Below are 23,834 nucleotides of genomic sequence, written 5' to 3'. Positions count from 1 at the left end.
AATGCTAAAGTAGTGTGTGAGGGAAGCTTTGGTTAATGCCACACAAGCATTACACAAGGACCAGAGAAACATTGTTGCTAGGCCGTAATGCAGAGCAATTCCATTCCATTACATTGTGTTTCATGCATTTAGGGAATGGTCAACAATATACTTGGATTATTTATTACACGGCTCTTCTTAATGCCGTGGAACGCTCCGTTCACTTGCATAGGCCCTTCACAACCCTTCAGGCGGTGAATTATATTTGATCATTAATTCACAGTTGCTAAGCATATAATGATTGCTGTCAAGGAAAGTCAATTTTTTGCTGTCTTTCGTAACACTTTCGTAACACTTTCGTAACACAGTCCGGTAATTTATCAATCCCAACATACTCGGTTGCTAAGCGATGTCAACGTCTTTGGCGTACTATTTCGCTGCTGACACTACGAATGCTGGTAACAAATAAATTGTAAAAAGACACACCGTGTGAAGTTTTTCTTTTTTTTGGCAAGTGAAGTAGCCGTGTAATAAGCGGGCTAATGAACGTCGCCGGTCATTATCGAAAATAAGGCTGAAACTTATTTTCCCGATAATGACCACCGTTCTACACATTATCCCTTACATAACCTAGTTATTCAAATTAACTTAATCACTGGAGGTAATCAGAAAAATAATAAGAAGTTGGCTCCCAATGTTAAAGACACCAAAGTCAAAATTCACAGTAGGCCCATAAACGTTGGTTACATCATCAAAACAATTGATTACCAACCATTGAATTCCCCATTTCGCTGACAACAATCATAATCACAAACTCCATGACAGCGAATGTAACCAAGGCATATTATATGCCTTGGTTACATTCGCTGTCATGGATTTTGTGATTGTGTGTAAAAAATAAATAAATAGATATAGGCCTATATTATGTGCCAGGATATTTTTAAATTAAAAATATATCCGGGCACACAATATATATATATTTTTTGTCAATAATAAAATCGATACCAGAGTGATTACATGACAAAGTCGTCATTCATTCGTGAACTGAGGCAACCCAGTTGATCGTAGGTTGGGGAGGTTGTTCAGTCACCTTAACTGGGACCATTCAAATACGTTGGCTATTTATGTATTGTATTAAATAAATAAATGACAATTGGCCAAGCCATAGCGTATAGCCTATTACTTGTTGAACATTAATTCGATCACTAATATTTTATACACCCCTCTAGGCCTGTATCGTTTCGTTAGCTATACTCACTTGTGCTAATGCATTCTTTATTATGATTGTGAATGACTTTAACTTTAACCTGCATTAACCTCATTGTTCCAGAGGCCAGTTGAGTACTCCAAAGCGCCCTCTAGTGGGCTACCGTTACCGACTATGCTCATCTCAGGCAGCACAAAACAATCTCTCAAAGACTTTGAGCAAAACATGTCTTGTACGTAACGGTTCGGGATCTAAAGGCGGCTTCTCGCTTCCAGCGTGACAAGAAGCATTGTCTTTGTTTTTCTTCACAAGTTGCCTTCCACTGCTGTATGATTCCCGTCGTGTCAGCGGCAGAAGAGCCAGAGAGATGTCTCAGAAAGCACTGGGATCCCTTGTAGCTCTTCTGTGTGCCGGGGCCTGTCTGGTTCAGGTAAGCCGGAGCTCGCTCTCATTGGGCGGTAGGAGCTTTCACTGTGGGCCGTGGTTTGCAGCTGGAAACAGGCCTTCTATTGTGCGTTTTGTCTCCACCTCAAAGGGAACCAGGTTCGCTTTCTAAACTTATTGGGACGTAAGACCCGACAGTGGCGTCCGTAAAAACGTCATATATATATTTTGTAAGACGAAATGCAATACATTGTCACACAATGTTAACTTTTGATTCACCGTGTCAGTACCTACCAGAGATGCTGTTCCTACTGATAACCGGCAATGTGTCGTTCTGACTTGTTGGTTATTTAGCCGAACAAGGCCAACCTTATGATGGAAACATTACTTTTTTTGGATGATAACTCAATTGGGTTTGTATTTACCGTGTAATCTTTCAGTTATAACACAATTTTTGACATTTTGGCCTCGTGCATAGTCAAGCAATAAACTCCACCATACATGTTCCTGTCCTATCGTTTGGAATCTGTTGTGTTCTATTCTATTGTAATGTATACAATGTGTAAGCAAAAAACGAATTCAAACCAAGGCTTGCATTGGATCAGCGATGCAAGATGTGATCAGCAAGTAATTTATTTGTTTGTATTCTGATGATATTAACTATTACAAGTGTGTGTGTGTGTGTGTGTGTGTGTGTGTGTGTGTGTGTGTGTGTGTGTGTGTGTGTGTGTGTGTGTGTGTGTGTGTGTGTGTGTGTGTGTGTGTGTGTGTGTGTTTGTAGGGAAAGGAGTTCTGTTTTGGTGTAAACAATGAGCAATACCGCTGCGAGATGGGCTACTGTTGCGGTGAAACCAAGTGTTGCACCTACTACTACGAGCTGTGGTGTAAGTCATGTAAACGTTATATTAAGTTACACAGACACGCTCTATGTTCTTTGAGGCACGTCTGAACTGAGGTCACCATTCACTGGAAAAGGAATTCCCATTTGGAAAGAACGTCAGGGATGAATTATAACTGCATAATGAGACAATTTAATTGTATCGTGATAGCAGCAGAGGGATGTGCACAACTCAAATAATCTAGAGAACCTTTGAATCAGTGTTCGAGCTTCTCAAGCTTTCTTTTATTTGACTATGGAAAATAAACATTTGCATAACCCATACCTCTTTATTCTTTTCAAATCTATTTATGTATATCATATTACCTGCAATGTGTGACTTGAATTGGTAATTGATGGTCTTAAGATCAATATCTCAAAAATTCTGATAAGGGTCTGATAGAAGTTCTGAAAAATGTTTATGCTTTCATCTAAAACAATTTTCAGAAAACGTATATGCAGTATAGGCAGAATTGTAGAAGCTAAAAACGAAACAAAACCAAAAACACCCTCTTGCCAACATGTCTTAGAAAGGTTGGAAAATCAACATAGCAATTTAGGGCAAGATGATTGCCTAGTGGCATCCCTGGCAGTGTCCCTGCTCAGCATAGCATAGTAAAGGTATGTTTTGAGTTGGACGCTATTTTCAGATAACTAAACTAACTCACAATCTTATGTAATCTGAAATCAGAGAAGGCCAAAGTGATTCCCCCAAAGGAATATTTGAGTATTACAGCTACGTAAGAGACGGAGGGTCAACAGAACATAGATGGTAACCAAGATGACAATATAAAATAATTAATACAAACAATTTAGGCAGCTACTCTTGCCATCTTTTTCAAAGACACGTGGTACTTAAGCAAAGCTAGAGAATCAGTTCTATGGCAAAGTTAGCTTTCAGATTGAAGGAATTTATTTTGGTGTATTGGCACAGAAACAGGAAAAATTGTTGAACCATGAGTCCCATCCAAACCTTGTTTACACTTGGTTATTTTTCCCACTGCACATTATGCATGTATACATGTTTACATGCAACAAGTAATCCACAATCTAAACCTGTCTCTTTAAACCTGTCTCTCCCTCTCTCTCTCCCCCCTCTTCTTTCTCCCTCTCCCTCCCTCCTTCCCTCCCTCCCCGCAGGGTTCTGGTTGGTGTGGACTCTGATCATCATGCTGAGCTGCTGCTGTGCGTACCGCCACCGCAGGGTGAAGATGCGTCTGCAGCAGGAGCAGCGGCAGAGGGAGATCAGCCTCATGGCGTATCAGGGGGCGTCCAGCTCCTTCATCTCCCCGCCGCCCCCCAGCCTGAGTGAGTCAGAGAGAACTACATAATAGAACTATATGTCAATATATAGAACTACATATTGAACAATATATATAGAACTATATGTATATAATTATACAACGGGGGGCCTAAATCCAGCGATCTGATTGGTTCATAACTGTTGTATAATGAGCGTATACATAATGCTATGATGCCCGATCATTTTGTGAAAGTTTGGATATCACTCCGCGCCTGGAAGTAGAAACAGTTACAAAGCAAAACATATGTTGGATGATGGAGAGGGTGTAAATCTTGTTACTCCGGGAGTGAGCAAGGCGATGGAGAGTCTAACGAAAGCTTAGGCACACGGCGAGTGAACTGCTCCATAGGATAAATTGCTGGCGAACCGCTCTAGCCGAGCCTTCTCTCGGAGGGACGCTAAAGTGTGTTGCATAGCGACCGTCGTGCATTTGGAAGACAGCCAGGAGGGACTACTTTTTTGTATTCTTTGATAAAATGGCTACTTTGACTTTCTTGGTTTCTTTTTAAATGTAGTGTGTCTATGACTTTCGTTTTGCCATAATAGGAACCGTTAGCAATAGATCACTTCACTGAAGTGATCTATTGCTTTTATACAACGGTTACTATTATGGCAAAACGAAAGTTTTATATATATAGTTAAAGGGGACTTATTATACCACCAGGTGTGAGTGTGATTAGCCTTACAAGCCGTTTCGAAAATCTGCCTAATATGACATCACTAGTGGGTGTGTCCACCTAGATCTGTGCTGGATAGATGAGCAATGTTTACTTCAGTCCACTGGGTAGGCTGGTAGATAGATCTATCCAGCACAGATCTAGGTGGACACACCCACTAGTGATGTCATATTAGGCAGATTTTCGAAACGGCTTGTAAGGCTAATCACACTCACACCTGGTGGTATAATAAGTCCCCTTTAAATATAACTATATATATAGAACTATATTGAACAATACATATATTCTATATATATAGAACTATATATAGAACTACATATAGTACCACAAGAACTGTATAGATGGAACTATATGTATAGAACTATATGGAACAATATATAGAACTATATATATATACAGTATATAGAACTATATGTGGAACTCATTTCACGCAGAAAATGCAGTGAGTGCTGTAGTGAAAAGTGAGGTTGAAATATATTTTAGTAACGCCAGTTTAAGACATAAAGAAATGTAAAATGGCTTAAATCAAGTGAAGGGATTTGAACAGTCTAAATGGAGTAAACAATGTAAACATGCACACCATTTAATCAAATACAGTGAAAAGCTAAACAAATAAAGTGATAAAGTATGAATACATTTGAGATAAAATGTAGAATAGCTGAGCTGTTCTGATAGTGTGTGTGCGTGGAAAGTAAGTTATTCACCATATTCTTTCATATCTAGTTGATCAAAATAAGCTCACAAAATGATGAGGCTTATATCTTTGGACTCCTTGGAGCTTTTCATTCTTTCAGCTTTCATCTGACACATCGTTTGTGTAGATAGCAGGATGTTATAAAGATTGTTTTCAAGCATTGTTTTTAGCATTTAGCCAGGAGAAAACCTAGATATGTAGCAATCCCCTAGCATCTATTTTAGCCATATAAACGGGGGTCCCGGCACACGAACGGCTGATATATAACAATCATATTTCCAATTGCTCAATAATTTTAGCGCCAATTAAACAAGAAATACCTTGACCGTTTAAACTGAGCATTGTGTCTCTAGGTTCAATATTGCCATTGTTGTGCTCCGCGTCGTCCGCAATGGTTGGCTTTGTGATAGCCATGCTTTTGGCGATAACGTGATCCACTCTAGCCCAAGCTAGAGCATGTGACGTCACACTCTCTAGCCTCAATGGAAGACAACTGAAAATATGCAAAGCGGGTATGAAATTAAACTGATTCTGAAAAATGTCTAAATTATATCGAAAGTCTGTTTTGATTTAATTGAAGATACAATTGTGTTGATTTGTAAAATGTTTGAAAGAAGGTTAATGGTTGAAATGGACCAAGTTACAAAGTCTGAAGCAGTTGAAGTGGAGGGCGGCTTTGCCATCCTCCACTTCAATTTGAATGGAATCCTGCGATTCCAAGCTAATCTGAACATTGGAAAATTGGAATGGGCTCCAATTGGTAGAAGGAGTAAGGTCCAAAAGTTTGTAAAGAATAAGAAAGAAAGAAAGAAAGAAAGAAAGAATGAATAAAACCTAAGCAGAACAATAGTTGAGGGCTGCATGCAGCACTCTATATATATATATATACATATATATTAGGGGTGTAACAATGCACGTATTTGTACCGAACCATCACGGTACAGGCACTTCAGTGCGGTTACAGAGGTGGGCCGCGGTGCGTAAATGTGGTGTACATAGCGTTAATATGGCGAATGTAAAGGCTTGTTTTGCGATGCAGAATTTAAAACTTGAAGTCGGAGTACCCCCCGGACCGTTTAGCCAAAGTATACTACTCCGACTCCGTAACTACTGAGACCCCTCAGAAGCTCTCTGTCGGGATGTCGGATACGCAACGCAATTCGCCGCCCGATCGATCTTAGATGTTGACTACAAATCATGTAAGCAGTGTTGTAAATAAACTTCCAAAGCTTTTCAAATCATATTTGGTGTTTTATTGGACCTTAAGGTGCAGTAAACAATGTACAAAGTAATTAAGGTGCAAAGTCAAACCGGAGAAGTGATTCCGGAAATTATTTTGCTAGAGGACCAATCACAGCCCTTGTCGTCTCCGTTGCGTCGACCAATAGGTCCATGGCGTAGACGGATTGTTAAAAAAAATTGAATGGATATAAATATTGAATGGATATTTTCACTGCTGCTGATCTACGGCCATTCTCCGTTTTTGACAAACAAGCAGTTTTTTTAATTTCACCCTTAACGATGAACCGTCCCGTCCTGTACCGTACCGTGACTTCAAAACCGTGGTACGTACCGAACCGTGAGTTTTGTATACCGTTATATCCCTAATATATATATGTATGTAGGGATGGGCACGAGTAGTAAATTCCAAACTCGAGTGATCGAAGGAATTCCTCTCGGATCAATCGAGTACTCGTTTAAAACAAATCTTTTTTTAGAATGCAACGCATCTGCAGCAGGAATAGTCCTGATGATGAACAGCAATATTACCAATCAAACATGTAATGCTCATTCTCAATCAAAACAGTCAGAGTTTTCAGAGTATTCATTATATATTTTTTCAAACGTTCAAAACAAATTTTCCTTACAAAAATAAATGTGCGTCTCACAATTTAAATCACGTCGAAAAAAGGCCTGTAACGGTTAAAAAAAAGAAAAGAAACAAGTAGCCTAACCATTGCAAATAATTTAAAGCTGCAAATAAAACGGCAGCTAATGAACTAAAAAAATACTCAGCGTTGTGATCTTCTATACACGGCCGGGATTACAGCTGTGTCTTGCGGAGGTGAAAATAGCCGACACACTTGGTTGCTGCGGGTCTGCTTTCCTGAACTCACCGTTGTGTTTCAGGACGGAGCATATGTTGCCGCATAGTACTTGTAGTACTCTGGTAGCTCAATTTAGCTTGGCATATTTTACATTTCACCTCATTCACCTTCATCTCCTATTTCTGTAAAGTATTTCAATACTTCGCTACGCTTTGCTCTAAATGCCATCTCTTAACCTTTTTATTCTGGCGTTGTGCACACGGCACGCGCCACACAGAAATTTGATACATTTAATTTGCTTCGTGCACGCGCCAGTGGCGCAACACAGAAAATTGATACATTTTCTTCAGAAAACTTGTCTGTGTGTGTATATGCAAAGTGCAAACTCGAGTTTGCCTGTCCACCTACCCAGTTCATTTGTAACGAGGAGTACTCGAGAAATCGATTCCTCACGCCCATCCCTAGTATGTATATGTATTAGGGATGGGCACGAGTAGTAAATTCCAAACTCGAGTGATCGAAGGAATTCCTCGAGTATCAATCGAGTACTCGTTTAGTCGAATCTATTTTTAGAATGCAACGCATCTGCAGCAGGAATAGGCCTAATGATGAACGGCAATATTACCAACCAAACATGTAATGCTTATTCTCAATCAAAACAGTCAGAGTTATCAGAGTATTCATTATTTATTTTTGCAAACGTTCAAAACACATTTTCTGTACAAAAATAAATATGCGTCTCACAATTTAAATCACGTCAAACCAAGGCCTGTAACGGTTTAAAAAAAACTAAAACGAAACAAGTAGCCTAACCATTGCAAATAATTTAAAGCTGCAAATAAAATGGCAGCAAATGGACTATGGAAATACTCAGCGTTGTGATCTTCTCTACACGGCCGGGATTACAGCTCATCTTGCGGCGGTGAAAAAAGCCGACACACTTGGTTGCTGCGGGTCTGCTTTCCCGAACTCAACTCACCGTTGTGTTTCAGGAGCATATGTTGCCGCATAGTACTTGTAGTACTCTGGTAGCTCGATTTCGCTTGGCATATTTTACATTTCACCTTATGATCTCCTATTTCAATTCTTCGCTGCGCTTTGCTTTAACCGCCATCTCTTAACTTTTTGAATTCTGGCGTGCCTGCACACGGCACGGCACGCGCCACACAGAAATTTGATACATTTCATTTGCTTTGTGCCTGGATAACGATCCTCAGGCTTGCCTCGTTACAGGGAGGAAGTCCATGTAAGGCTTGGGGGTGGAGCCAGCAGGTTGTCAGATACGCCACTCCCGCGGCCCCGTCTCTTGCCGCCTCTCTGTCTGCGTTGTCTCCGTCTTTGCCGAGACAAACCTGCTGGGGGCCAGGACGGGAAGCTGCAGCGCCTGTAACCCTGCCGACATGGCTGGCTGTCAGCGCTCCCACCAGCCATGTTTGCCTCCGCCAGTTGTCGCACCAACGCTTCCATGCTCTCTCTCTCTCTCTCTGGGTAACGATCCTCAAGCTTGCCTTGTTAGAGGGAGGAAGTCCATGTAAAGCTTGGGGGTCAGATCAGAGCTTAGATCGGGCCCAGAAAGCCCGACCCGAGCCCGTGCACGTTCCTTCCGAGCCCGGCCCGGCCAGGCCTGACACACTTTGTTAAAATATATAGAACTATATATATATATTAGTGGTGGGCATAGATTTTTTTTTTTAATCTAGATTAATTCCAAAATTAATCTAGATTAATCTAGATTAAAATGGCAAGCGGCAAAAAATCTGTTTGTTTACCTTGACAGCGGTCAATTATACTTGGCAATGGTGAATTAGCAAATATAATTCAGCGCCGGAAGTTGTGAAGTGCCCATGTAAGTGAACGGAGCATAAACAAAAATAATTGACAGCTGTACGTTGGGAAGGCCCATGCAAGTGAATGGAGCAGTCTACAGCATTGAGAAGAGCCGAGTAATAATCCATAATAACGTAAGGTTTAGAAGTTAAATATTTGAAAGTTGTAGAATAAATTAATATAATTTATATAGGAGTTAATTTGCTAGAAATGTATTTACAATGTTTAGTCAGTTAATCATTTACATATTTATGTTACACAATTTTTACTTACATATTTACATGTTCACATTAACACAGTCAGGATATTCTGTTGAATCTGCCTCTCTGATTCCCTCACGTTTACCTCAGTCTAAATTCTAGCTTCTGATTGGTTAGTTCAGTCCCGTGATGGGTCCGAACAAGGAAGTGTTGTGGTTGTTGTGAGTTGAAAAGTAAAGTAAAGTACCGCTTGAGAAAGTCATCCGACCGTCTCCCTGCTGTTTATTCTCATAAAGAGTGATCCACCACCACATATCGAACCCTCACGTTACAATAATTAAACTCGAGTTTTGTTTTAAGTGGTGGGTACAAAATGATTCCTGACGAAAACTGGTGGGGGAGCGTCCAGCCTAAGGCCCCGTCCACACGAAGCCGATTTCATGGCGAAACCGCAAAGGTCTTGTACGGTTCGGCCTTCCGTCCACACGAAGCCGGCGAATCCGCTGACCGAAACCGCAAACTTCTGAAACCACCCTCGGAGGTGGTTTCAAATCTATCCGGTTTCGTTTTGGTTTCGTGTGGACGCCTGAAACCGACTGAAACCGCAAACCATGACATCATCGCCCCACCCCTCGACCTCCTAGCCAATGGCTCTTAAGCCCGCGGAGTCTCAGAAATCACAACAAAAAAGATGATGGCGGACTACAAGCTTGTAATCGTTCTGCAGCATATCATGTCCCTTGTTGGGTTGCTAAGCCATTATTTATTGAGAATCTAGTTCGCCATCGTAGAAGAGCTGTTTGTTTGTGTTGTTAGTGGTTCGGGGGGCAGCCTTTATGCGCATGCTCGCCTCTTCTTCTTCTGGATTTGTGTACCAGAAGCAGCGCCCCTTATGGGCCTGGAATGTTTACTACAGCGTTTCTACAGATCTATCCGGTTTCGCTTGGCTTCGTCTTTACGGAGATACTTCGAAACCGGATAGATCGAAACCGTAACGGTTTCGCCCGTTTCGGCTTCGTGTGGACGGGGCCTAAGTGCCCAGCTCCCAACCCAACTTTGAAAATAGATTAACGGCGATATTTTTTTTATCGCCTGATGAAAGTTTCGCGTTAACGCAGACGTTAACGCCGATAACGGCCCACCACTAATATATATATATATATATATATATATTAAAAAACTAGCTATAAAGCTATAAACATGTGTGCAACTATATCAACAGCTATAACTAGTAACTCGCCAGGCCGGGCCATCCCCAATCAAATCTGAAAGCGATATTTATAGCAACATACTGCTGCGGTGGTGGTATATCAAAACACACATCTCAAGTTTGGAAGTATGCAGTCGTTTATGTAGAAATTAGTGCTGTCAAGCGATTACAATATTTAATCGTGATTAATCGCATTAATGTCATAGTTAACTCAGGATTAATCGTGAGCAATCGCGATTAATCGCAATTATTTTTTCTATGCTAAATATCCCTTCATTTCTTTGTCCCATTAATTTTTCTCATTTTAATGCTCTTATCAACATGGAGAAGTGCATCGGCTTGCCTTGTGCAAATGCTTTTTTATTGATAACAACATTGGCATATACTGATCAAAACAGGACGATACAAAAAAAAAGCCTATAGTGCAATTAAACGATGAACATACAAAGATACTGCCTTGAACATAGCAGTCAGGCTACTGCTTCTTTGTTTTGAGCCAAAGGAAGAAAAAAAAAATATATTTATTTTTAAAAAAATAAAAGAATTGCGTTAATCGTTCGATAAAAAAATTAACGCCGTTAAAATTGGTTTGAGCTAACGTCGTTAATAACGCGTTTAACTGACAGCACTAGTAGAAATATATTGGGTTTTCAACAGATATTGGTGAATTACAGCTATCTGACGCGGGGTACTAGGACTAAGACGGTAGGAGTCCATTGTGTTAAGCAATGTTTATCTGCCAAGGAGACGGTCGGGCAGCGGCACACCTCCCTATAGAGCATTCGTTTCTTCAATATTTCTAAACGAGGGGAATTACAAAGTAGAGGTGGGAATCACAGGGTACCTCACAATTCGATACGATGTGCAATACATGGCCCACAATACGATAATATATAATTCTGTGATATATTCTGCGTTAGACGATCCCATAACGATACATCACGATTTATGTCTAACTATGAATACAAAATGACTGTGAAAAGGTAAAGTGCTGGATTTCTGTCTTTATTCATGGTCAATAATTGTTTTTCAGTTCCATTCCTCGTCTTTAGTTAGTTAACTTCCGTTCAAGTTTCCTTCGTTCATGTGTTGAGCACTACTTCTAGGAGCAGGGAAATCTGTTGAGAGTGCCTTATTTTATTATTTAAACTATCGTTATTAGGGCCGCCCCAGTGACTAACCGGGTACAGCGCGTATTATTAATGCTCGGTCCTTACCGCAGTGACCCGGGTTTGATTCCTGCCCGTGATCCTTTCCCTCTCTCTCTCTCCAATACATTTCTGTCTAACTCTTAATGAATAAAGCCTATAAATGCTTTAAAAACAACAACTTTTAATATAAATAATCAATATTTTGCGCCAGTGTATCGTTTCTCGTATCGCATGAAGAATTGCGATGATTTATTACTATATCTGTAGGCATTTTTAGATTGCCAAGTGTGAAATTCGCTTCTAGGCAGATGTTTCAACTTCACTGTCTTGCCTGTGTAAAGTGGTGGGGGTATATTCCCCCTTCGTCAAGGACCTCGGTAAATGGGAGCAGGCGGAGCTACGCACGGAGACCTCTAGAAGAATGTGCATACTCCGAATGTTTATCTTTTTTATTCAAGCCACTCACATGCAATAATGAATAGACTACATTAAATATTTACAAGTGCAAAAATGCCAACGTATTCTTTATTTTTCAGGAAACTTTTTATCTCGACAAAAGCCTCGTAAGGAAAATTCCTTACAAGACTAAACACAGGCAAAATATAGCTTGGCCAGTGGCACTCCGGTGTGGGTGTAACGCACACAGACAATATATAATCAAGATTAAACCTACTATCGCTGACGTAACATTAAAAAATAGTGCACAAGTAGGTCCTGCTCGTTGAGATTTTCAATGAATGGCGCTTATGTCCTCTCTATTCATTATTCTATAGGCCATAAGTATTAAAACCGAGCAAGACTTGTCGAATTTGGCAAATTGCATTTCGGAGCCACAGCACTGTAGGCTAGACAATGTCATACTTTCTACATCACCAGCAGCTCATTTTATTTTAAATTTGTGTGGTTTTAAAGCAAGCCACACTATTGTAATCATGCGTCTTATTATTATTATTCCACCTCTTTTTTTTTAATTATCACCTTCTACAATGTTGCAGGTATAAAAACCAAGCCCAGTGCAAAGAGTTGCACAGTTTGCCATTCCTATGATTTAAATACTTCTGAAAGGGAAAAGGGCAGAAAAGCTCAAATCAAACAAACCTGAACACCTGGGAAATCCTAAACAGGCTTTTGTACACCGGAAGTAATGAGGTCCCCAAAAAGCTTAGTACCGCTCTGACCATAAAGACCGACCCATAAGCCCAAGTGACCCACAATTGGGTCCAAATACTCCTACTGCTCCAGATACTAATGCCCGACCTTATAATAATAATAATAATAATAATAATAATAATAATAAATGAAATTTATATAGCGCTTAATATGGTACTCTAAGACGCTTTACATATTGCCCTATCAAAACTATGTAAGACAGACTAGGAATAAAAGAAAAACAGAGGTTAAACATGAAGAATAAGGTGGGAGTTAGGTGGGGAAGGCTAGTGTGAAAAGGTATGTTTTGAGGGCAGATTTGAAAGAAGAGAGGGTTGGAGAGACTTTGATGTGGGAGGGGAGTGAATTCCAAAGGGTGGGGGCAGCAACTGAGAAGGCCCGATCACCCCAAGTCCGTCGCTCAGTCCGTGGAACTTGTAGCAGGTTGGCAGAATTGGACCTGAGGAATCGGGAGGGGGCGTGTTGATGGAGGAGGTCGGCAAGGTAGGGGGGGGCTAGGCTGGTGAGGGCCTTGTAGGTGATGAGTACGATTTTGTAGTTGATTCTGTGTTTAATTGGAAGCCAATGGAGTTCACGGAGGACAGGTGTGATGTGTTCTCTGGAGCGTGTTTAAGCAGGTCCCAATAATTATAGTACCACTTTGATGACAGGAGGCGCTATAACTCGCAATCTAACAAAAACAGTATATGCCATTTGGTGGACACTTATAACCAGAGTGTTTTAAATTAAAATATCCTAAATTCAACTCAGGATATTATCATTGACATGCTGGTCCAGTTCTGATTTGGTCCCATGTGCTCTGACAGGGTTTTGGAACGACTGTAAGCTCCCCGACTATGAGGAGGTTGTGGGCCATCCCCCGACTCCTCCTCCACCCTACTCCGAGGCCCCGCCCCCCCTCCCCCTGCCAGCCAGTCAGCCTGCGGCAGCCGCCACCGCCCTGGTGCTGCCCCTTTCCCAGGCCGCTGGGTCCGCCTCACCAGCACCACCAGCACCAGCAGCCTCCAGCCCGTCACATCCGCCGTCGGGGCGGGCGGAGGAAGAGGAGGAAGAGCTGACAACCCGCCGGCGCCATGTGACGGGCGACTCTGGGATCGAGGTGTGTGTGTGCCAGCTGGATGAGGAAGAGGAGGAGGAGGAGGAGCCACAGGGGGCCGCTGAGATGCGGCTGTGCCGGAGCGCGGGGGGGGACTGCTGCTCCGGGCCTCTGCACCACCAGAAGCGAGCCCTGAGACACCAGGATCCCAGCCGGCCGGGACCCCAGACCGCGGGTGCCGGCCCGGGGGACCATATGGTCTAGGATTAGGGCACCCGACCGCCCTGGGCCACTGCCGCTGCCGAGTCTTGTTTCAAATAATGTCTCTGCCTGTCTTCTTGCTTCACAGAGGCTCCAACAACACGAGCTAACGTTGGCAGTCGTCGTGGCAACCGTCGGTCAGGGTCGTGAAGATGGGAATTTAAAGAAAGATGATTGGGAAAAAAACTAAATGTACGGATGACTGTACGGATGAAGTATTTCCAGATTAGGAGTGATGCCTCCTTTTCAGAAGAAAAGGAAAATCTGTGCCCCCAGATAAAACATGGGGGGTGATTTCAGTGATTGATTGTAACCAAAAGCTGTAGTGTTAGGCTTAAACTCCTCCCTCCCTTCTCTCCTGTCTGGTTTTCCTCTCCCTCTGGTATTGGCTGATTCATTGCATCAGTCCCAAGTGAGGCCCGGCGGGGGTTCAGGAGGACTTCTGATAACATTCTCCCCCCAGACCAAAGAGTGGACCCTGTGATAACATCAGCTGTGTGCTGATGTCTGAGGTCATAGCATTAGAGCATTCCCGCCATCTTGGATCTTAACATGAATGTCTTTGCCGGACCGGTTGGATATGGAGTCTAGAGTGGCTTGACAGACGAGAGCAAAAGGAGAGAGCTTGGAGAGGAGTTTGGACTTTGACTTTTCTGCTTGTGATTCTAGTTTCTATATCATACTGTCTTTGATGGGAACCCTTTTGGTTCCTTTTACCCGTCATATCAAACTGTTTAATTCTCTTCACACCCGATTCAGTCATGTGGTTGGCCCTTCATCTGACAGCGATTGGATTTGAACAATTGGTTTTAATGGGACTTGTTATCTTAGGGTGTGTGTGGTCTTTTTGGTGGTTGTTACTGTTGTTGCTTTAAATCACAGCGGGATCAACTACAGGCGCAGCCCTCACCCAATGAGAGGGCTTCCTGAGCTGTGTTGGGCTGCAAAGTTCATCCATAAGGATCCTGCTTGCGGTTGTGTGTGCGATGTAAAGTGATGTGTCTGCAGCGGGAGATGGGCTTCAACCCTCCGACAGCGCTCTGATTCAACAGGAACAGTGCTAGGGTGTCTGCTTGGTTCTCTAGAGTTGGGAAACTGATGTCAGGTTTGAATACACGTGACCGTGATCAAACGCTTTTCCCTCAATGTTACACACAAACACACACACAAAACACTTGAATTCCGACCGAGGTTTAAGATCCATGCGTCCTATATTTCCATATTTTTGAAACTGTGTGTACTTATGCAGTGAGCACCTAGTGAGCTAGAGTTAGCTATCCCTGCGGGGTAGCGGTCACCAGCAGTGGATGACTGCTGCAGCCTAGATAAGGACGCGTCATAGGGTTCCCGTGGTATACTCTGTTCAGTAGTGGTCGGGCTGACAGAGGAAATGTCCATGCTACATGGTAGCGTCAGCTAGTGTTAGTTAAGCTGCACATAGTAACTGCATGCTGCTCGCATCGTCATTAGAAGCATGGTGGTGGAATTTGGTGATTTCACAGAAGAATTGTAAAGAAGCACCCCAACTCCCAAAAAACACCTTTAACTCTTTCTCTGGGTCACTGGGTTTCATCAAACAAGATGACGGTGGACCCATTTCCTGTTTTTTAACCCATGACGAGGTCAGACAGTAGGCGTCTTCTATTGGGCTGAAAGCGACACAAATACTCACAGAAAAGAACTACATCTATGTCTAGCTTTTGTATTGAGTAAGCACCGCAGCCCCAGCACGATGATGTCCTCCCAAACACAGAGTAGTCTCCTTCTGTCTGACATCCACACTTGATGAAGTGATACGCTTGTATTTTAGTGTGGATTACATTTAATCGGTGGCCGCATAAACTTGTAAAATAAACTTTTCATACATTTCCTATGTATACACCTTAAGCTGCCTTGCTATGTAATTAGGCAACCGTTTTCTTGTCATAAGGTTGCACAGTAGATTAGGTTTTTATTTTGGACTGGAAAAGAATACTTGTGCTACCTATGTCGGAATGCCTTATTAATTTGTTGATTTAAATTATGGTTTTGATCAGTTCTGTGATGAGTAATTGGTGGCTTGGTGTTTGTTGTTGTATTTCGGGCAAGAAACAAGTCATGTTTGTTTGTTTGTGTGGCATGCAGAGCATGTTTATTGTAGAGCACTTCCTGTCTTCCTGTTGGATACAGGAAGTGGCTTTTAGGCTGTTCTCAACCCACTATAACTGAACCACTAGATATGGACATTCATGTATGAGGTGGTGGGCTTTAGTTTGGTCAAATAAAGTGTAGAAAAGACAATGCTTTCGATGAGATGGGGCGACCTAGGGATGTTTTGATATTTTATAACGACTGTATTGAGATCGGCCTGGGATCCAAAACCGATGATTTAAATTTTGTTTTGGAAACTTTTTTCATAAATTTAGGTTTGGTTTGTATGATTGCTTAAAGGTGTTCCGGGGGTACCAAATGGGGGGGCTATACTTTTAAAATTGCCGAAAAAAGGCTTCTCACAGTTTACCTAGATGAAGGGCTATATGGTAAGTTATTCACACACCTCCTCATCCCTTAAGAAGGGTTGGATGCTCCCGCATGGTTCCTGTGTTCAGGTTGTGGGGGATAAAGAGTTCCTCCCAGCACGGTGATGGTTTATATTCAACAATAAGCGATTGTATACAACAATGTATATTCAATTAACAAGCTACATCTGCCTTCTGCGTTGAGAGTTATTGAGTTTCGTCTTTCGTCAATGTTCACAGAGGTGTGTGATGTGTCCACCTAGGCTCCAGAGACCAACCCCCCCCCCCCCCTCTCTCTCTCTCTCACATACATACATACATACTCGAGCCCCGATCATCTTTTATTTTACACCAGTTTAGCGCCCCCCCCCCCCCCCCCCCAGTCACTGTTCTAATATCCATTGATGAACTTTATCATGAGGTTAACGGTTTTGTGTGTCCGACTCTCAGGGTTTAAGTCCTAGACGAGCTTTCAGATTATTCCAAACCCCATTATGATCGCATTGTTAGTCTGGGCACAAACATTCCCCCCAACCACTGTAACCCTTTCATCTTCACCCGTGCATCACATACCTCTGTACTGTACTGTACTTAAAAAAAAGGCTATGCAAAAATACATAAACCCCTTCTATTTGTTGTTGCAATCTCTTTCCCCCATCGTATTTGTCATGTATTTACAATACATAGATAGTAATATACAAGCAATATGTCCAGCAATCCTCTGTCTCCCCTACTGTACTATACTTCAAAATTAACTTTTTTCAAGAAAAATATGCAAAAGAAGAACGAAAAAAAAAAAAAAGACAGGCTTTTGAGTTGTGAAGGTGTTGGATGAATCACGGGTGAGAACATCAGAAACGATTGAGTTAATTTGGTTTCTCCGGATCAAATAAAAAAAGGGTATGCTGTTCTGCTGCCTGTGGAAAAGTGTGTTTGCAGCTTAGCAGGCGAGAGAGCGTGTTTGCCTCTTAAACAAAACACCATTCATTTACAAGTTGAAATATATAAACAATTAACAGACATGTAATAAAGGAAATGGTTGTCTTTATTTTTTGGTTAGGAATGTTACTACTTTGGGCTGGTCTGTTTTCTTATGTCACTCATAAGTCCTGGGCCGTGGTATAGTGGTGGCTAAACCTGGCCCCTGGTCTTTTGTAGGCATTGAACAACGTCCCCTTCCACAATAGAATGTCAACCAACATGTAAACTATACTTTCTCTTTACCGAAACACAGCAAATGTTGTAAAACTGATGTCTGCCATTTTGGTGTGTGTTTATTTGTGTAAGATTTTTTCTTCTGCCAAAACAAAAAAAAAGTATCCAATGTTGATGCAGACTATTCATATTTGGATTTTTTTTTCGCACACCAAAATCAAGCAGAAATATAAAAATAATAAAAATAGAATAATTAAATGTTAGGCAACAATTATAAGCATTCAAAGTGTATGGTATATAGATTGCTTTGTTTTAGTCAAAGGCTTATATACTCTTGGGTCCTCATTTGTATTTTATTTTTTTAATAAAACATAAATATTGGCGCTCAACTCACAGCCTCTGGATTTGTATTTATTTATTTGACGTTCATTTTTGGTAAGAAAGAATCCTCATCAAAACCGGCTTAGTGTTAATAACCAACCCTAACCCTTTTATAAATTATTACAGTTTTTGCCAATTGCATGAACACTTATAGACACATGCTTCGACCAAAGTAACACAGCTTGAAATTGGTGTTATTACACCTTAAACACATGTAACCAAAAAAAAGCTATGCTTTGCATTGTAGCTGCAATTGTGCAACACACCTCCTGCACACTACCAACCCAGTCGCCAAGAAAAAACGTTGACGGTGTACGTTTCCATGAACACTGGATACGTAGCATTTCAACGTAAAAAATAGCGTGTTATACCTACAGTATCCACGCGTGCCGCTGCGGAGGCGGGTTTCGGGGTTTGGGTTTCACGGCTTTCGCGGCAAATTGTGGACACGATTGTTTAGGGGGGGGGGGGGGGGGAGGTAGGCTGTTGTTGACCGGGGAGGGGGGGGAGACACGTTTGTTGAGGGGGGGGGGGACACGATTGTAGGGGGGGGAGGGGAACACGATTGTAGGGGGGGGAGGGGAACACGGGAACACACAACCACATAACATCCCGAACCCATTAACCCCACTTAATCCTAACAACAAAACAAGTTAACAAAAGCCCCTTTTGTCAACTGACAACCCCAATTCCCAGAATCCTCCGCGGCTCCGGAACGCGGCGTACCCTATATTAATCTTTATTATCTGAATGGGAAATGCAATATTTTAGGACAGATACACCATTAAACGCGTTTCTAATGACATTTCTAGCGAGAAATGTACATTTTCCTTACATAATCTTCAGTCAGTGAATGTGTATGATCTTTATTAATCTTTATTATCTGAATGGGAAATGCAATATTTTAGGACCGATTCACCGTTAAACTTGTTTCTAATAACATTTCTAGCGAGAAATATACTTTTTACTTGCATATTAGGATTTTATCGGCTCGCTCGCATGTTTCAACGACGTCAGGTTGTTAGGGACGCTGCTTTCGCTAAACTAGCAGCTCACGTGCTTCCTGCGTTTGTGTTATTAAACTGTTACTTTATGTAACTTTTAATGATATCATCTTGTTAGAAACACGTATATCCGAGAGCCAACCCAGTCGCCAAAAGCATACGTTGACAGTGTACGTTTCGTGAACACTGGATTACGTCGCATTTCAACATAAAATAGCGTGTTATACACACAAACACACGCACGCACACACACACAAGCACACACACTGTGGCATCCCGCCCCGTAAGCCTCGGCCCGGACCAGCCCGAGGGTTGGTCTTGGACGGCGTGTACCGCCGTCGCCCACCAGACGGCGACCAAGAGCAGCCCTTTCGCCTCCCCAATCAGGGTGATTGGTGGACACCTGGCCGGTGGCAGAGGAGATATAAAAGGGCTGACACTTGGACAGCACGACTCAGCACGGGAGGAAGAAGGAAGCGCTCGGGTCCACGTGCAGCTAGAGGCCCACGGAGGCCCTAGAGACCGCGAGTGCCTTGCCGCCGGCGCCGCGAGAGACGTCGCCGCCGCCGCCAGGGACGCCGCCGCCGCCGCGAGGGACGCCGGCGCCGCCGCCAGGGACGCCGCCGCCAGGGACGCCGACGCCGCCGCCAGGGACGCCGCGGGAGAGAAGGCCGCAGCGCGAGGCCGGGACGGGGCTGCGCCGCCGGCCGGCGCGGACGTGCGGACGGGTCGGCCCTGTATGCTGGCGACCTGCTGGGCGCAGGGGACATCTGGTAGTCCGACCATCCCGGCGAGGGTTATGAACCAGGACACGCAGGCCATGGTGGACACCGGCAGCGTGGTCACCCTCCTCCGCCCCGACTTGGAGGGAGGGGAAACCCATCGAGGTGGCCTGCGTGCACGGGGACATACGGTCCTATAAGACCTGCCATGTGGTCGTACGGACACCACAAGGGGTGTTTACGGCACGGGCGGGGATTGTGCCCCACCTCCCGGTTCCGCTCCTAATTGGGAGGGACTGCCCGATTGTCCGTCGGCTTTGGGACTCGACGCTGGAGTCCCGGGGCAGGAGAGGTGTGGTCGCCACCGCGGCAGGAGAGGCAGCCGCCGCCGGCGCAGCGGGAGACGAGGCGGCGGGAGACGAAGCTGCCGGAGACGAAGCTGCCGGAGACGACGCAGCCGGAGACGACGCAGCCGGAGACGACGCAGCCGGAGACGACGCAGCCGGAGACGACGCAGCCGACGCAGACCAAGGCCCTGGCTACCCGGGGCTTGGACAAAGGGTGGAGGAGTGTGGCATCCCGCCCCGTAAGCCTCGGCCCGGACCAGCCCGAGGGTTGGTCTTGGACGGCGTGTACCGCCGTCACCCACCAGACGGCGACCGAGAGCAGCCCTTTCGCCTCCCCAATCAGGGTGATTGGTGGACACCTGGCCGGTGGCAGAGGAGATATAAAAGGGCTGACACTTGGACAGCACGCCTCAGCACGGGAGGAAGAAGGAAGCGCTCGGGTCCACGTGCAGCTAGAGGCCCACGGAGGCCCTAGAGACCGCGAGTGCCTTGGTTGACTAAAGTTGACTGTTAATAAATGCCCGCAATGGCTTTAACCTTCACAAACGCGTCGTTTGTACTGGTAACCCGGCTCATTTAAGGAGCGGGTTGCCACAACACGCACACGCACGCACAGACACACACACACTCACACGCACGCACAGACACACGCACACACACACACGCACGCACAGACGCACACAGACACACACACACACACACACACACATGCACATGGTGCATTTCGCTGCTAAAACAACAACAAAAAAATATTCCCTCAAATATTATTACTTTCAAAACGTTGGCCAAAATGGCCAATAATATCATTTTTTATTTGGGATGCTTCTAGGACATTTTGGGTGGATTTTGAACGGTATGTGGGCAGCACGTTTTTTGCAGGACCTGGCAACCCTGCGCTGTTGCCCGAGATCTGGATCCACCACCCCCCCCCCCCCCTAAATAAATACTATGGCAGAATAAAGAATAAATTCATGCATTATCAATAAACTTGAACATTTGTTTTTACAGTAGATTGGTGGAGGGATGACGTATGTTGGCCAACCCGGAAGTTAGCGTCGCCCTGGGTTCCCTTGACAAAAAGCCAACGGGTTTTTCCATTGGATTTTGGATTATTGCAGAAAAATTAGCATCTTTGAAGCACCTCCTCAAAAACTGAAAATAAATAAATCAATAAAAAGAACCGTTTTCCAAAGAACGAAATGTAAACCAATGCATTCTGAATGGGAGTGTTTCTCCGATTTTTCCATGCTACACAGAACGAAATGTAAACCCATGCAAATAAAGACTTCATGGTCATAATAATTTAAATATCATTAATCTCCTGAGTGTGTTGGGTGGTATTCTATTTTTTTCAACGGGGCTGCATCCAGTCACTTGACCGTCATGGTTGCTATGGTGGTTGCTATCGACCGCCCCCTCTAATCCTTACATGGCTCTAAAAACCACGCGGCAAAGGAGCTGCCGTAAATTGTGTTGTTTTTGTCGTAAACTGGGGTCCGACGGTTAAAAAATAGACAGATATTCCGAGGTATCCTTAAAAGGCAGCTTGGATGTTTTTATTTTCTGCAGTTTAGACTTCTTCTATAACCTATTTTTGAAAGCAAAACACCAAGTTCATTGATTTAACGAGGCAGGGTTATTTGAAACAATTTATTCAATAAATATTTGTGAGAGGTCATTCCTTCTCCTGAGTTTGCTTCCTATTTATGTCTAGTGTACACCCCTACTGTCCAAAAGCATCCCCCCCCCCCTCCCCATATGGATTTGGAGAGTTGTTGCCACGTCCCAGTGGTGGAAGTATCATATAATATGAAAGAGGGCATTCAATTATGCTACAATGATCAATTAGGAGGCCGAAGCCCTAAAGGAAGTGATGCAATAGGTGACTGAGGCGAGAACATTTAAGTAAACTGTACCTTGGGGTCTCTTATATATCAAAGGGGGTTTCAAAGGACGCATACGCTTCAACCTGTGGCTCCAGCCCTACAGGAAATGACTCAGCAAGTGCTCCATCTCGTTGCACCTGCACCCAGCGGCTCGCTTGCAAGATTTTGGCCTGAAGTTCTTCCCAGACCTATACCCTAACAGTCCAACATGCATATCTGAGAATCAGGCCTCTCTTCAATAATGACAAAATGTTATGAGAGAAATACAGATTAACTTTTTGTTCTCTCATAAGCGGCGTGGTGCCGGCTCCTTTTGACCTTTGTGTGTGCGTGCGTGTGCGTGCGTGTGTGTGTGTGTATAACACGCTATTTTATGTTGAAATGCGACGTAATCCAGTGTTCACGAAACGTACACTGTCAACGTATGCTTTTGGCGACTGGGTTGGCTCTCAGATATACGTGTTTCTAACAAGATGATATCATTAAAAGTTAAATAAAGTAACAGTTTAATAACACAAACGCAGGAAGCACGTGAGCTGCTAGTTTAGCGAAAGCAGCGTCCCTAACAACCTGACGTCGTTGAAACATGCGAGCGAGCCGATCAAATCCTAATAACGATAAAACTAAAGATCAGACACAATCACTGACTGAAGATTATGCAAGTAAAAAGTATATTTCTCGCTAGAAATTGTTATGTTGTTGATCTAAAGTAAACAGACACACCACTCAGCCAGCTGTTGCAACCATCTTGTGGTAGTTTATTCAACTCTAGCGCCACCAGTGGCTTACACATGATCTGCATTTATACATATCATGACATCCTCTTTATTTTCCTTTTTTTTTTTTTTTTTTATTATTATTATTAGGCTAAACAACTGCTCAAACATGAAAAAAAAAAAAATAATAATAATAATAATCCTAGTACTCCTCGATGAATCTTCTTGGCTTTGAGACAATTTGTCCACTTGCTGTTGTTACAGGTAGACTTGAAAGCTTTGTAGGACTAGAATTACTTCCTGATGTTTTCTTTTGAATGTCCATTTCATGCTTTTTCTCTGTACTGTCATGCACATCCTGTTGAGTCACATCTTGTTTGTTGGTGTCCTTTAGTGTGTTACTCAGTTCCTTGGACTGCATCAGATACTTTCTGTTTCTTCTGTATACTTGTCCCCCAGGTGTCTGGACTACATATGATCTTGGCTGGTCAGAAAGTCCCGTTACCTGGGCTGGATTCCATAATCCTTCCTGCCAGATTCTGACATTGTCGCCAACCTCAAGTTTCTGGAGTGTTCTGGCTCCTTGATCGAAATATTCTTTCTGTTTCTGTTGTCTTGTTTCAAACACCTGTTGTACTGTACTTGTGACCATTTGAGGTTTCAGCATCTGGGATGTCGTCGGAAGTCTTGTTCTCAAACGTCGACCCATCAACAGCTGGGCTGGTGACACTCCGACATCCTCTAGAGGTGTACTCCTCAGACTCAGCAACGACAGATATGGATCTTTTCCATCAGCTTTCGATTTTTTAAGCATGAGTTTGATAGTCTGTATTCCTCTTTCTGCCATTCCATTAGACTGCGCATGGTAGGGGCTTGAAGTTTGGTGACTGAACTCCCACTCTTTAGCAAAGGCTTGGAACTCACGAGAGCTGAACTGTGGTCCGTTATCTGAGATCACTATTTCAGGAATGCCATGTCTGGCGAACTGTGACTTCAGATGTGTGATGATTGTTGCACTTCTTGTGTCTGACTTCAACCACTCCACCTCTATGAACTTAGAATAGTAATCCACCAGTAGTAAATACTCCTGCTGGCTAAAGG

The 23,834-nt window shown here is 43.4% G+C and overlaps 1 protein-coding gene across 2 annotated transcripts; it reads left to right on the top strand.

The window, feature by feature from the left end:
- The first annotated feature begins 1,322 nt into the window (after positions 1-1,322).
- wbp1 (WW domain binding protein 1) lies at positions 1,323-18,066 on the top strand. 2 transcript variants are annotated; one of them, XM_060048853.1, is made up of 4 exons: positions 1,323-1,610; positions 2,352-2,454; positions 3,588-3,755; positions 13,534-18,066. In XM_060048853.1, the coding sequence occupies exons 1-4, from the start codon at positions 1,554-1,556 to the stop codon at positions 14,025-14,027; spliced, it is 822 nt and encodes a 273-aa protein (XP_059904836.1). In that variant the 5' UTR covers positions 1,323-1,553; the 3' UTR covers positions 14,028-18,066. The 2 variants fall into 2 exon arrangements, with proteins under 2 accessions (XP_059904836.1, XP_059904835.1); XM_060048852.1 differs by having other exon boundaries at positions 1,325-1,616.
- Positions 18,067-23,834: the final 5,768 nt, after the last annotated feature.

This window comes from Gadus macrocephalus, chromosome 4, assembly GCF_031168955.1.
Source record: "Gadus macrocephalus chromosome 4, ASM3116895v1".
Classification (NCBI taxonomy): domain Eukaryota; kingdom Metazoa; phylum Chordata; class Actinopteri; order Gadiformes; family Gadidae; genus Gadus; species Gadus macrocephalus.
The sequence above is the reverse complement of the archived record's forward strand: the minus strand, read 5'-3'. Positions and strand labels throughout refer to the sequence as shown.